This window comes from Oncorhynchus tshawytscha, linkage group LG07, assembly GCF_018296145.1.
Source record: "Oncorhynchus tshawytscha isolate Ot180627B linkage group LG07, Otsh_v2.0, whole genome shotgun sequence".
In the NCBI taxonomy this organism is placed as follows: domain Eukaryota; kingdom Metazoa; phylum Chordata; class Actinopteri; order Salmoniformes; family Salmonidae; genus Oncorhynchus; species Oncorhynchus tshawytscha.
Window position 1 is genome coordinate 11,747,807 of NC_056435.1, and position 13,367 is coordinate 11,761,173.

General features: G+C 40.0%; 1 protein-coding gene across 3 annotated transcripts in view; it reads left to right on the forward strand.

Moving 5' to 3' along the window:
• The first annotated feature begins 3,826 nt into the window (after positions 1-3,826).
• LOC112253978 (activin receptor type-2A) overlaps positions 3,827-13,367 on the forward strand; it is a 35,477-nt gene continuing 25,936 nt past the window's right edge. For 2 of the 3 annotated variants that reach the window (XM_024426145.2, XM_024426146.2), the window contains exon 1: positions 3,827-4,952. In XM_024426145.2, coding sequence (XP_024281913.1) covers positions 4,898-4,952 — 55 coding nt within the window. In that variant the 5' untranslated portion in view covers positions 3,827-4,897. Of the gene's footprint in view, positions 4,953-7,702; positions 7,805-13,367 lie in introns of those variants that run through there. The other variant, XM_024426147.2, reaches the window with a different exon arrangement.

Here is a 13,367-nt window from a genome sequence, read left to right on the forward strand (position 1 = left end):
ATACAGTACAGTGGAGCACATCACAGTACAGTACATGTAACAGTATAACTTTTGTCCGTCCCCTCGCCACGACCCGGGCTTGAACCAAGGACCCTCTGCACACATCAACAACTGACACCCACGAAGCATCGTTACCCATCGCGCCACAAAAGCCACAGCCACAGCCCGTAAATGTATACTTGTTTGAGAGCGGAGTGGATTCCTCAAAGAAGCAACCTTGATTACAGCTTTGCACACTCTTGGCATTCTCTCAACCAGCTTCACCTGGAATCTTTTTCCAACAGTCAGAAATGTCCTTGTTTTTGAAAGAAAAGACCATTTTTTGTCCATTAAAATAACATAAAATTGATCAGAAATACAGTGTAGACATTGTTAATGATGTAAATTACTATTGTAGCTGGAAATGGCAGATTTTTTATGGAATGTCTACATAGGTGTACAGAGGCCCATTATCAGCAACCATCACTCTTGTGTTCCGATGGCACGTTGTGTTAGCTAATCCAAGTTTATAATTTTAAAAGGATAATTGTTCATTAGAAAACCCCTTTGCAATTATGTTAGCACCTGAAAACTGTTATCCTGATTAAAGAAGCAATAAAACTGGCCTTCTTTAGACTAGTTGAGTATCTGGAGCATTAGTATTTGTGGGTTCGATTTCAGGCTCAAAATGGCTAGAAACAAAGACTTTCTTCTGAAACGTGTCAGTCTATTCAGTCTTCTGAGAAATGAAGGTTATAGCATGCGAGAAATTGCCAAGAAACTGAAGATCTCGTACAACGCTGTGTACTACTCCCTTCACAGGGCTCTAATCAGAATAGAAAGAGTAGTGGGGGCCCCGGTGCACAACTGATCAAGAGGAGAAGTGCATTAGAGTGTCTACTTTGAGAAACAGACACCTCACAAGTCCTCAACTGGCAGCTTCATTAAATAGTACCTGCAAAACACCAGTCTCAAAGTCAACAGTGAAGAGGCGACTCCAGGATGCTGGCCTTCTAGGCAGAGTTACAAAGAAATAGCCATATCTCAGACTGGTCAATAAAAAGAAAAGATTAAAATGGGCAAAAGAACACAGACACTAGACAGATGAAGATTGAAAAAAAAGTGTTATGGGGCAGACGAATCTAAGTTTCATGTGTTCGGATCACAAAATAGAACATTCGTGAGACAGAAAAAATGAAAATATGCTGGAGGAGTACTTGACGCCATCTGTCAAGCATGGTGGAGGCAATGTAATGGTTTGGGGGTGCTTTGGTGGTGGTAAAGTGGGATATTTATACAGGGTAAAGGGATCTTGAAGAAGGAAGGCTATCACTCAGTTTGTAACACCATGCCGTACCCTGTGGACGGCACTTAATTGGAGCCAATTTCCTCCTACAACAGGACAATGACCCAAATCACAGCTCCAAACCATGAACTATTTAGGGAAGAAGCAGTCAGCTGGTATCCTGTCTATAATGGAGTGGCCAGCACAGTCACCGGATCTCAACCCTATTGAACTGTTGTGGGAGCAGCTTGACTGTATGGTGCGTAAAACGTGCCCATCAAGCCAATCCAACTTGTGGGAGGTGCTTCAGTAAGCATGGGGTGAAATCTCTTCAGATTACCCCAACAAATTGACAACCAGAATGCCAAAAGTCTGCAAGTCTGTAATTGCTGCAAATGGAGGATTATTTGTGAAAGCAAAGTTTGAAGGACACAATTATTATTTCAATTAAAAATCATTATTTATAACCTTGTCAATGTCTTGACTATATTTCCTATTCGTGGAAAACAAGGACATTTCTAAGTGACCCAAAACTTTTGAACGGTAGTGTATGTTGAGCACTTGGTTGCTGCTTTTCCGTCACTCTGCGGTCCAACTCATCCCAAACCATCTCAATTGGGTTGAGGTTGGTTGATTGTGGAGACCAGGTCATCTGATACAGCCCTCCATCACTCTCCTTCTTGGTCAAATAGCCCTTACACGGCCTGGAGGTGTGTTGGGTCATTGCCCTGTTGAAAAACAAAGCGCAAACCAGAAGGGATTGTGTATCGCTGCAGAATGATGTGGTAGCCATGCTGGTTAAGTGTGCCTTGAATTCTAAATCAATTACAGACAGTGTCACCTTCAAAGCATCCCCACACCATCACACCTCACGGTGGGAACCACACATGTGGAGATCATCCATTCACCCACTCTGCATCTCACAAAGATACGGCGGTTGGAACCAAAAATCTCAGATTTGGACTCATCAGACCAAAGGACAGATTGCCACTGGTCTAATGTCCATTGCTGATGTTTCTTGGCCAAAGCAAGCCTCTTCTTCTTGTTGGTGTCCTTTAGTAGTGGTTTCTTTGCAAGCAATTCAACCCTGAAGGCCTGATTCACACAGCCTCCTCTGAACAGTTGATGTTGAGATGTGTCTGTTACTTGAACTACGTGAAGCATTTATTTGTGCTGCAATTTCTGAGGCTGGTAATGAATGTATCCTTTGCAGCAGAGGTAACTCGGGATCTTCCTTTCCTGTGGCGGTCCTCATGAGAGCCAGTTTCATCATAGTGCTTGATGGTTTTTGCAACTGCACTTGAAGAAAGTTCTTGAAATCTTCTGGATTGACTGATCTTCGTGTCTTACTGTAATGATGGACTGTCGTTTCTCTTTGCTCATTTGAGCTGTTCTTGACATAATATGGACTTGGTCTTTTACCAAATAGGGCTATCTTCTGTATACCACCCCTACCTTGTCACAACACAACCTATTGGCTCAAACGCATTAAGAAGGAAAGAAACTCCTCAAATTAACTGTTAACAAGGCACACCTGTTAATTAAAATGCATTCCAGGTGACTATCTCATGAAGCTGGTTGAGAGAATGCCAAGAGTGTGCAAAGCTGTCATCAAGGCAAAGGGTGACTGCTTTGAAGAATCTCAAATATATATATTTTATTTTATTTGTTGAACAGTTTTATGGTTACTACATGATTCCACATGTTATTTCATAGTGTTGATGTCTTCACTATTATTCTACAATGTAGAACATAGTAAAAAATAAATAAAAACCCTTGAATGAGTAGGTGTGTCCAAACTTTGACTGGTACTGTATGTGCAGTTGAAATTTGGCCATAGAATCAATATCTATTTTCACCCTTCATTCAGCACGTAAAATGCACCTGATTTCAACATCCGTAAAATATGTATTTTCAACCTCCACAAAATAAAAAATGTCAGATGTCCAGAAAATGAGTATTTTCAACATCCGGAAAATACGTATTTTCTACGTCCGTAAAATAAGTATTTTCACATCCAGAATATATGTATTTATAACGTCCACAAAATACGTATTTGCGATGTTTAGAAAAGGCTTATTTTCGACATCTGGAAAATATGTATTTCACTTTTCATTCTGCACCTAAAATGCACCTGACGTCGACATCTGGAAAATACATCTAAGACATATTTTCAACATATTTTGCTTACTGGGAAAATTGCTTCATGGAGTTTAGTTTAGTCAACTAGGGGGTATATTGCTTTTTGACATTGACTCTCTTCCTTCATGGGTTGATCTGAAACTGAACAGGACAGGTAAAACAACTTCCTTTAAGAATACATCATATTTATTTCACTTATCAAATGTTTTCCGATCAGAGCAGATGAAGGAGAGGACATAAAAGGAGGAATCCACGAGGCTATTGAGATGTATCCCAAATATCAACGGCTTTCTTCTTCTCTGATTGGATTCCAGTCATCTTTAGGCTGCCCGAGCTCGCTTTCGATATGACAAGAGGGGGTTCGAGTTAACGGAGGGGAGGGGTCTGAGGGTGGAGTAAAGAAAAATACAAAGACAATCCTCACCAAACGCCATCTTGAAACTGTGGCACAGAAGAGGGAAACGTTGAGGATACTGCACGCATGGGAAAATGCTGTACTGCCGTGCTTGTCTTGGATACGCTCATGACTTGACAGCAGTGTTGACAAAACGAATTAACTGTTGATCTCATGTGTGTTTCCCAACGACGTTTCTGATTAAATCTTGGTTGTTCCAAAGCTGGAATTGGATACGATTTTTACAGACACTGGTTGCCAGCTTTTACCGTATGCATAACTAGCTCGCAAAAGTCAACGGACAGAACACGTTGCAATCCATTGGGAAGGGAAAATGCAATGTCTCTGGAATCGGATTATGCGCTAGCATAACGTTAACGTTACATTTTGGAAGGTGAAGACAGCGTTGTGAGGACCAAGAAATGAGATGTATCAAATATAACGTTAGTCCACTACATGTGGTGTATTGAAACGTCTTATTTAGCTAACGTTAGATAATTTAAGATAACTAGACAACTAAGTAATTTAAACTACCTGACGCTAGCTAATGTACACATTTTTAAGATTCAGGGTTAATTAGCTATGTTCCATGGTATTGTTGCTAAATTTACCTAGTTTAGTCTTATTAGGTCAAATAACAATGTTGAACAATTGGAAATCGTTAGTAATATTGCTAGCTACTAGTAGTACTGTAACATGCTAACTAACGTTTAGATGGGTCGTTAGACCAACCTGCAACAAGTCAGTCAATAGAAATGGTTTTTTAACAATTTTGTAGTCTAGCTAGCTACACTATCACTTCTTCCATATTTGTGGACATAATTCGTCAGGACCTTCAACTGTGTAACGTAGTAGCTGGCCAGTGGATCTTTTGGAGTGGGTCTTCTCAACAAACACCTGTCAGCTGGAAAGTCAGTGTCAATACCACAACATGTTGTTGACAATACTAGCTTGCAAACTAGCTGGCTAGTTACGTTAGTCTTTGAATTTTTTTAGCTTTTTGCACAGACCTTCATAACACACAGTGGAGGAGCAAACCTTTGCAGCTGTGTGTTGTTTATTTCCCGGAAATAAAAAGGATTTCAATTGGATTGAAAATGGGAGCCGCTAGCGAGCTGGCGTTTGCTGTTTTTCTCATCTCGTTCGCCTCAGGTGGGTGGATATCTGTTGGTAAAATAACTGGCTTCTGTATGTATGGTTGTGTTAGAAATACTGTACACAGTCGATGATAAAATGCGCCTTGGCCTTTGACAGTGACACTTGCCTCGTTTTAAAGTTTATTACACTTTGCTTGAACAGAGAGACAAACAAATGGGATTTCTCACTAACAAGTATGCGGACACCTGTAATGTAAAAAAGCAATTTGTTGCATGGAAAACAGGCTGTGGGGTGTCTTCTCAGTGGGCCAAGTATAAGTGAGAAGGTATCTGTTGATTGATGTAAGAGGAATCACTGTGTGTGGATATACCTGGAATATGCCTTTTCCTCCGTGTGTGCAGCATTACATTTCCAGTGCACCAAGACCACTAAAAAAAAATGTAAAACATGAAGAAGCATCCATGGAACTAGCCGTAAACCACAGGGGTCAAATTGAAACTTTGGTTATTGTGTTATACTTTGTATTATATGTCATATAGAAGCTTCTCAGGAAAACACAACACTTTATTTCATGAGGATAGGACTTATCGTTGCTGAGATCTTATTTTCAAGTGATCGGAAAAAGTCGAAAGATTGTGGACTGGTCAATGTTAATCCCTAGTCAATAATGGCACTAAATCGCCTGTCTGGATCCTTTACATTCATGTTTTTTTCCAATAAGATAGGGTGGTCATATTGTTATGACATTTTTAGGGCTGGTGTAGAACAGATGATTCAAGTAAATTGTATTAAATGCAAATGCAATATTATGCAAATGTTGCACTTAATATGCAAATGAGGCAGTACGGCATACATAATTACAGTAACATAAGACCAATCATTTAAGGTAGGTTGGTCATATTAACAAATGATCATGCATTATGCAAAACTGAGATCGTGTAACAATATGAACCAATTTATGGCATTAGAATGCAACTTTTTATACTACTTTATGCAAGGTATATACATAACATGCTAATTAGTATGTACAGAATGTGAGAGATACTGCATGTTAAGCTCATTATTTAAAATAAAATGGTCATATTGTTAACATATATTGATGTTTTATGCCGAACTGGGAGGTTTAGCAATACCAAATAAATATATATATTTTTTTAAATTGGGAATTGTAACGTTACATTCACTTATGTTTTTTTTTAACGCTTCTGCTCTTACACCTTTTTAAGCTAGACATATCAAACAAACTTTAAAAATGATTACGTGGGTGCATATTTATGGTAGCAGTCAAATGTTTGGACACACCTACTCATTCAAGGGTTTTTCTTTATTTTTACTATTTACTAAGAAATCAAGCTATGAAATAACACATGGAGTCATGTAGTAATCAAAAAAGTGTTAAACAAATCAAAATATATTTTATATTTGAGATTCATCAAAGCAGCCACCCTTTGCCTTGATGGCAGCTTTACACATTCTTGGCATTCTCACAACCAGCTTCATGAGGTAGTCACCTGGAATGCATTTCAATTAACAGGTGTGCCTTGTTAAATTGTGGAATTTCTTTCCTTCTTAATGTGTTTGAGCCAATCAGTTGTGTTGTGACAAGGTAGGGGTGGTATACAGAAGACAACCCTATTTGGTAGAAGACCAAGTCCATATTATGTTAAGAATAACTCAAATAAGCAAAGAGAAACGGCAGTCCATCATTACTTTAAAACATGGTCAGTCAATCCGGAAAATTTCGAACTTTTAGAGTTTCTTCAATTGCAGTCGGAAAAACCATGATGAAACTATGATGAAACTGGCTCTCATGAGGACCGCCACAGGAAAGAAAGATGCAGAGTTACCTCTGCTGCAAGGGATAAGTTCATTAGAGTTACCAGCCTCAGAAATTACACTTATTTTTCTTAACTGCGTTGTTGGTTAAGGGCTTATAAGTAAGCATTTCACTGTAAGGCATTTCACCTGTTGTATTCGGCGCATGTGACAAATAACATTTTATTTGGTTTAAATTTGTTTAACACTTTTTTTAGTTACTACATGATTCCATATGTGTTATTTAATAGTTGTGATGTCTTCACTATTATTCTACAATGTAGAAAATAGTATAAAAAAATTATAATAAAGAAAAACCCTTGAATGAGTAGGTGTGTCCAATCTTTTGACTGGTACTCTGCATGTATTTATAAAACCTGAATGTTTTATTTCATATTATGAGGCATGTCTTACTTTGCTTCAAAGCTAGGCCTCTTGCCAATTTAAATAGGCAAAATCTGACCATGGAAACAGGGAGGCAATTATTTTATAAAGACTTCACACGAGTTTGAGGAAGCTTACAATTTATCCAACCATTTCCACTGTTCTGCGTGCCAGTAATGATTTTCATATGCACATTTCTGTGGAACAAATCATTGCCTATATCTTCGCCACACACCCCTCTTCTTCTTGTCGCAACATTTCAAAGCTGCAATATGTAACTATTTGGGCTACTTGACCAAATTCACATAGCGATGTAAATATAATAGATATGTCATTCTCATTGAAAGCAAGTCTAAGAAGCGATAGATCTGTTCTATGTGCACTATTTCTATGCTTCCTGTTTATTTTTGTTGCATCTTTTTACTTTTTGTACACCAGCTGCAAATACAATATTTTTGGTTACATTTCACAGCTTAGTGCACCTTTTTAAAATTATACTCAAGTCACATTTTCACACATATTTTTGATGCTTGTCACTGACAGCCGCAACTCAATAATCAGCTAGGCCTATTGCCACGCACTCTGCCCTAATTGCGGACTTCCCAAATAAGTATAGGCCGACGAGCTTGTGATTTGAGACGATACGCCGTTTTTTTTTAAAGAAGCTAATGTTTCTCGATTCCTCTGGGGCAAAGTCATGCTTTCTGGTAAAGTATTTTGAATAATATTATTTATTTTTGCATATTTATTTCATATAAACAGAAGCCAAAGGCACAATCCTAGTCATATTAGCAACCCATCCTAATTATTGCATCTTTAGATTCACTGTTTTTGTAAGTTTCTAACAGATATTTTAATCTCTGTCACATGGAAGCGTCATCAGGTGCGCTGTTTAGAATGGTGTTTTCCCGCATATTGCATTTTGGCAAATGTTTCAAAATAATGTTTTATTGGCTGTTTATTACATGAGTTGCATGTTCTGTTAAGATGCGTTACCAGAATTTAAATGCGACTTCTGTCATTCTGAGCACCGTGGGTGGACGCCCTAATTAACTGACTTGCCTAGTTAAGTAAAGGTTAAATCCATTTTTAAATTTATGCACCCAATGCACCCAATGGCCGGTTAATTTAAATCTCCCCGGGTCACGTTGTTCGGCGCCACGTTTTCCTAACCGAAACCCTGATACAGCCACTGCAGAGTAGCGCTGCCTCTTGCACAGAGCGTTACCTAAGCGAACGGCGTCAAGCCAACATACTCCCTCATACAGCTAGCTAGCATCTTGTCATGAGAACAGGTGGCAACATGTGAATTTTGACTTATCTCTGACACCCCATACACCAACATGTAGATACAAAAGCTGTACTTTGTAACCTGTTTTTTAGTGTCTTTTGAAAACATCTGAATGACCGAAGCGAAAAAACAACAACATAACCTTATATTTCACGTCCAAGGACGTCTGTTGACCATAAAACACCCTCAGAACGTTCGCATACTTGTTGGCAATACAATGTCACATTAATCTTACTCTGGAAGAGTGAGTAATACCTATGGCAAAGAACAAAAGGAGCACAGGGGTTTCATGAAGGCTGTCCCACAGATTTGACCGTTTTCAGCAAGGCACTTTACATTTGGGCTCATCGCGTAAATAAAACTTATATTATTGTGATTTTTATATGATATATTATGGGTAACTTCCACGTTCATGTTTTCAAATGATTGTATGTATTTTAACGACCAAATTTAGTGAAAGTGCATTTGATTACGCATAGCGCCCGTTGTTTGTCCTGTCACCTAACACCCTCCATTTTGCCAGCTGAGTACCCACTGTCAATATATGGTATCTAAGATGGGAAATACCATCCTGACCTGTACTGTTTTGTCATACTGTGGCATCACATAACCTCAAGGCCTATACTGGAAATGCTAAATAAATCCATAAATGAGAAAAGGTGCCATACCGATCTTAATGTAAAGTTATTTTAACTTGGTCGTCATTCCATTGGCGTCTATATGTTTTTGTCTGGTGGTGGTGGGCCTCGTAGTTTTCAATAAATGAGACAAAGATGCACAACTTGCTGATTTGAGACTATATGGAATTAAATGCAGAATCCTCATTGGGGAGCAAGCTGCCTAGATAATCCTCTATGCTGTCTGCTTTTGAAAGCTTGCTGCTGCCCTTATAGTTGGTCATCAAGCAGTGTTTCCCCTATATTCATTTAGCAGCAGAGACTCGCTTTTAAAGGGATAGTCATTGGCTCAATGACTGGAAGTCTATGCGAACAGCTACCCCTGCTACATTTGCCACCACTGCTGAGAAAAATCCTAGGGGAAAACACTGTCAAGGTTATATTTTCAAGGTTTGATGACATGTAAAAGTATGAACTATTCTGGCCAACTTACACATTTACATTGTTTCATCTACATCTTTCGTTCTGTGTTAAACCTGAATATCTGTCTCTGAATGTGGGCGTCTGTATACTGAAGTGAGTAGGAATGATGAGGACAGTAGATATGCATACCCTAGACCCTGAAGAAAGTACTGCGGTGTGACGCTCAATGAAGAATTCAAACGGTGTAGCCTCAAACAGTCTTTTGATTCTGATTTGGGACAAAGGCCCATGTAGAGGTTGATCCTCTTTAAAACAAGGCTAAAGAGGTTAGGCTACACAGCCATATGCTGGGGGTAAAGTAGCTCTAGCCGCTTAAACCCTCAGCTCAAAAATGTGTAATGACTTATGTTGGCTTCACCAAAGCCAAGCAACAGCACTATAATTGAATCGCACTCATCTTGACATGTCATGTACAGTAATACAGACATGCTCTGCTGGGCTGTAGATTTGTTACTAAAACTGAAACCAAACTCCGCTCTGACTGACTGAAGTGGTTGAGGTTTGGTGTCCTCGATGTGGAATAATAAGCCGCTCAAATGCTGTCGCTCGCCTGCCCATGGCCCATTCCTTTCCAGGCTTTGGATCCGGTTCAGGTTACCTGCTGCCTCACTCTCTAGAGTCTGGACTTGGGTTCAAATAGTATTTGAAATCACTCAAGCCTAATCTGTGTTTGATTAAGCTTGCCTGGTGCATCAGGGCCAATGGAATAGTCCCCTAAGTGCAAACGCCACTCCATTTCATATACTCCAGGCAGGCTCAAGTTAACACTCAAAGCATTCTCAAGAGGCCAAATACTATTTGAACCCAGGTCTGCTAGCGTCCCTCGCAGTCACCAGTCTCCAGGGAACCCTGGAGGCCCCAGAGCGGAGCCCAGGCATTCCTCACCGTGTCAGTTAGTGAAAAAGAGCATGCTCCCACCCCCTCCAGGGCTCATGTTGACACTGTCAACTACCAGCAACCCAAACCAGACTAGAGAAATGATGAAGCCAGACAGATGTAGCAGGCCCTTCCCCTCATAGGCTCCATTAGGTTCAGGATGGATGGATGGATGGCACAACTGGAGAACATCTCCTTAGTTTTGGCTAGCTCAGTTTTCGAGAAGCAAGGGGAGTATTCACATGTCCAAAAAATGTTGAACTCGTTCCAAACTTTTACAATTTGTTATTTGGGTTAAACTCTTTCTCTCATCTGCAATATTTTGGTCGCTCACAGTTTAAGGAGCTGCTGGAAACTGGAACACAGTGTCAGTCAACTCCTTCTTGTGTCCTAACTGAATAATTAGGGCCCTATAAAATCTGTGATGCGGACAGAATGACGGAATCCAGACATTAAAACTGAATTCAACAATATTCAAAAATGTATTGAATTTAGTAGGAAAACCACCAAGCCGAGATCTACCGCTTAGAATGTTTTTTTTAACATGACTTAAGAAATTAAAAACAGTAATGTAGCAATGAGGTTTGTGCAGTAATCTGTAGACTATAAACTATACATTATCATCGCATATTGGCTTTGCTTGAACTGTCCTGCCAATGCATTGTTGTTCGGGCCATTTTTGAAAATTATATTTGAGATAGGCTATATTTGAAACACAGCTGAGTGAGCATACATTTTAAATAATATGCTTTTTTATTTTACTGGGCTGATGGTGCCTGCATCTGAGGTAGAGAGCCGCAGACTGAGTGTCCGCCTCTCAACATCCCTCCGCTCTCCCTTTCCTCTCCCTGACCAAAAAGGGGCACCATCTTCCAGATGATGGCAACTGGAGTCGCACCGCATTATTTCTGCCTCTTGCACAAATTAATGTTGCTACGCCTATGAACAGAGAAAGTGAAATATCCCTTGATATTAACAAATACCCAAGCCACAAATAATAACAACAACGCAAGCCTATAGATGCTCATTCATTACTGCTGCAGTGCTTGTTGTAGCACAGAGTGGAAATAGGAAGAATGTGCATTTTATGGCTTTTAAAAGTGTTGAAATCAAAGTGTTGACGGTGCTGAGTAGCAACTTAAACATGAACTCATAAAAACAGCAACATCTCTTTGCTGTATTCGTTGACAGTCTGCAGTCATGGTTTTAAACATTTTGAAATCTCACTATCAACTTTGCTGTAGCTTTCTTTTTATGCCTGCTACGTTACTGCAGACACGATCATCTGAGCCATCCGATTGGCCAGTGGTAGGCCTATAGTGCACATGATTTAATGTTTTTTTTACAAAAAAATTCTGGTGATCGTCTAGGAATGCCTTGGAGATTGACCAGTCGATCATTAGGCCCTAATCTATGGATTTCACAACTGGGCAGGGGCGCAGCCATGGGTGGGCCTGGGAGGGCATAGATCCACACACTTGGGAGCAAGGCACACCCTCTGGGGAGCCAGGTCCAGCCAGTCGGCATGACATTTTTTTCTCCCACAAAACAGTTTAATTACAGACAGAGATTACAGACAGAAATACTCCTCAGTTTCATCAGCTGTCCGGGTGGCTGGTCTCAGACGATCCTGCAGGTGAAGAAGTCTGACGTGGAGGTCCTTGGGTCGCGTGGTTACACGTGGTCTGTGGTTGTGAGGTCGGTTGGACGTACGGCCAAGTTCTCTAAAGCGACATTGGAGGCGGCTTACAGAAATTAACATTCAATTCCCTATCAACAGCTCTGGTGGACATTCCTGCAGTCAGCATGTCAAGTTGAGGGAGCGTGTAAATTGGCAACTGTGGCATTGTGTTTGTGTAACAAACTGCACATTTTAGAGTGGCCTTTTATTGTCCCCAGCACAAGGTGCACCTGTGTAATGATCATGCTGTTTAATCAGCTTCTTGGTATGCCACACCTGTCAGGTGGATGGATTATCTTGGCAAAGGAGAAATGCTCACTAACAGGGATGTAAACTAATTTGTGCACAAACATTGAGAGAAATAAGCTTTTTGTACGTATGGAACATTTCTGGGATCTTTTATTTCAGCTCATGAAACATGGGACCACCACTTTGTTGCGTTTATATTTTTGTTCAGTATGGAACCGTCTTGAAAGGGAAAGATGCACTTCCCATATTCTGTCAATTGGAGGAGTTACACCCACTTAGTGGCAAGAAAAAATATGTGAACCCTTTGGAATTACTTGGATTTCTGCATAAATTGGTCATCAAATTTGATCTGAATTTATCTAATTCACAACAATAGACACATATAGTGTGCTTAAACAAATAACACACTTTTTTCCCCTTCTATATATTAAATACAACATTTAAACGTTCACATTGTAGGTTGGGGAAAGTATGTGAACCCCTAGGCTAATGACTTCTCCAAAAGCTAATTGAAGTCAGCAAACCTGGAGTCCAATCAATGAGACAAGATTGGAGATGTTGATTAGAGCTGCCTTGTCCTATAAAAAACCCTCACAAAATTTGAGTTTGCTATTCACAAGAAACATTGCCTGATGTGAACCATGCCTCGAACAAAAGAGATCTCAGAAGACCGTCAGATTAAGAACTGTTGACTTGCATAAAGCTGGAAAGGGTTACAAAAGTATCTCTAAAAGCCTTCAGTCCATGGTAAGACATATTGTCTCTACATGGAGAAAGTTCAGCACTGTTGCTACTCTCCCTAGGAGTGGCCGTCCTGCAAAGATGACTGCAAGAGCACAGCGCAGAATGCTCAATGAGGTTAAGAAGAATCTTAGAGTGTCAGCTAAAGACTTAAAGAAATCTCTGGAACATGCTAACATCTCTGTTGACATATGATGATATGTAGAACACCAAACAAGAATGGTGGTCATGGGAAGAAGCCACTGCTGTCCAAAAAAAACTGCATGTCGGAAGTTTGCGAAAGTGCACCTGGATGTTCCACAGCGCTTCTAGCAAAATATTCTGTGGACAGA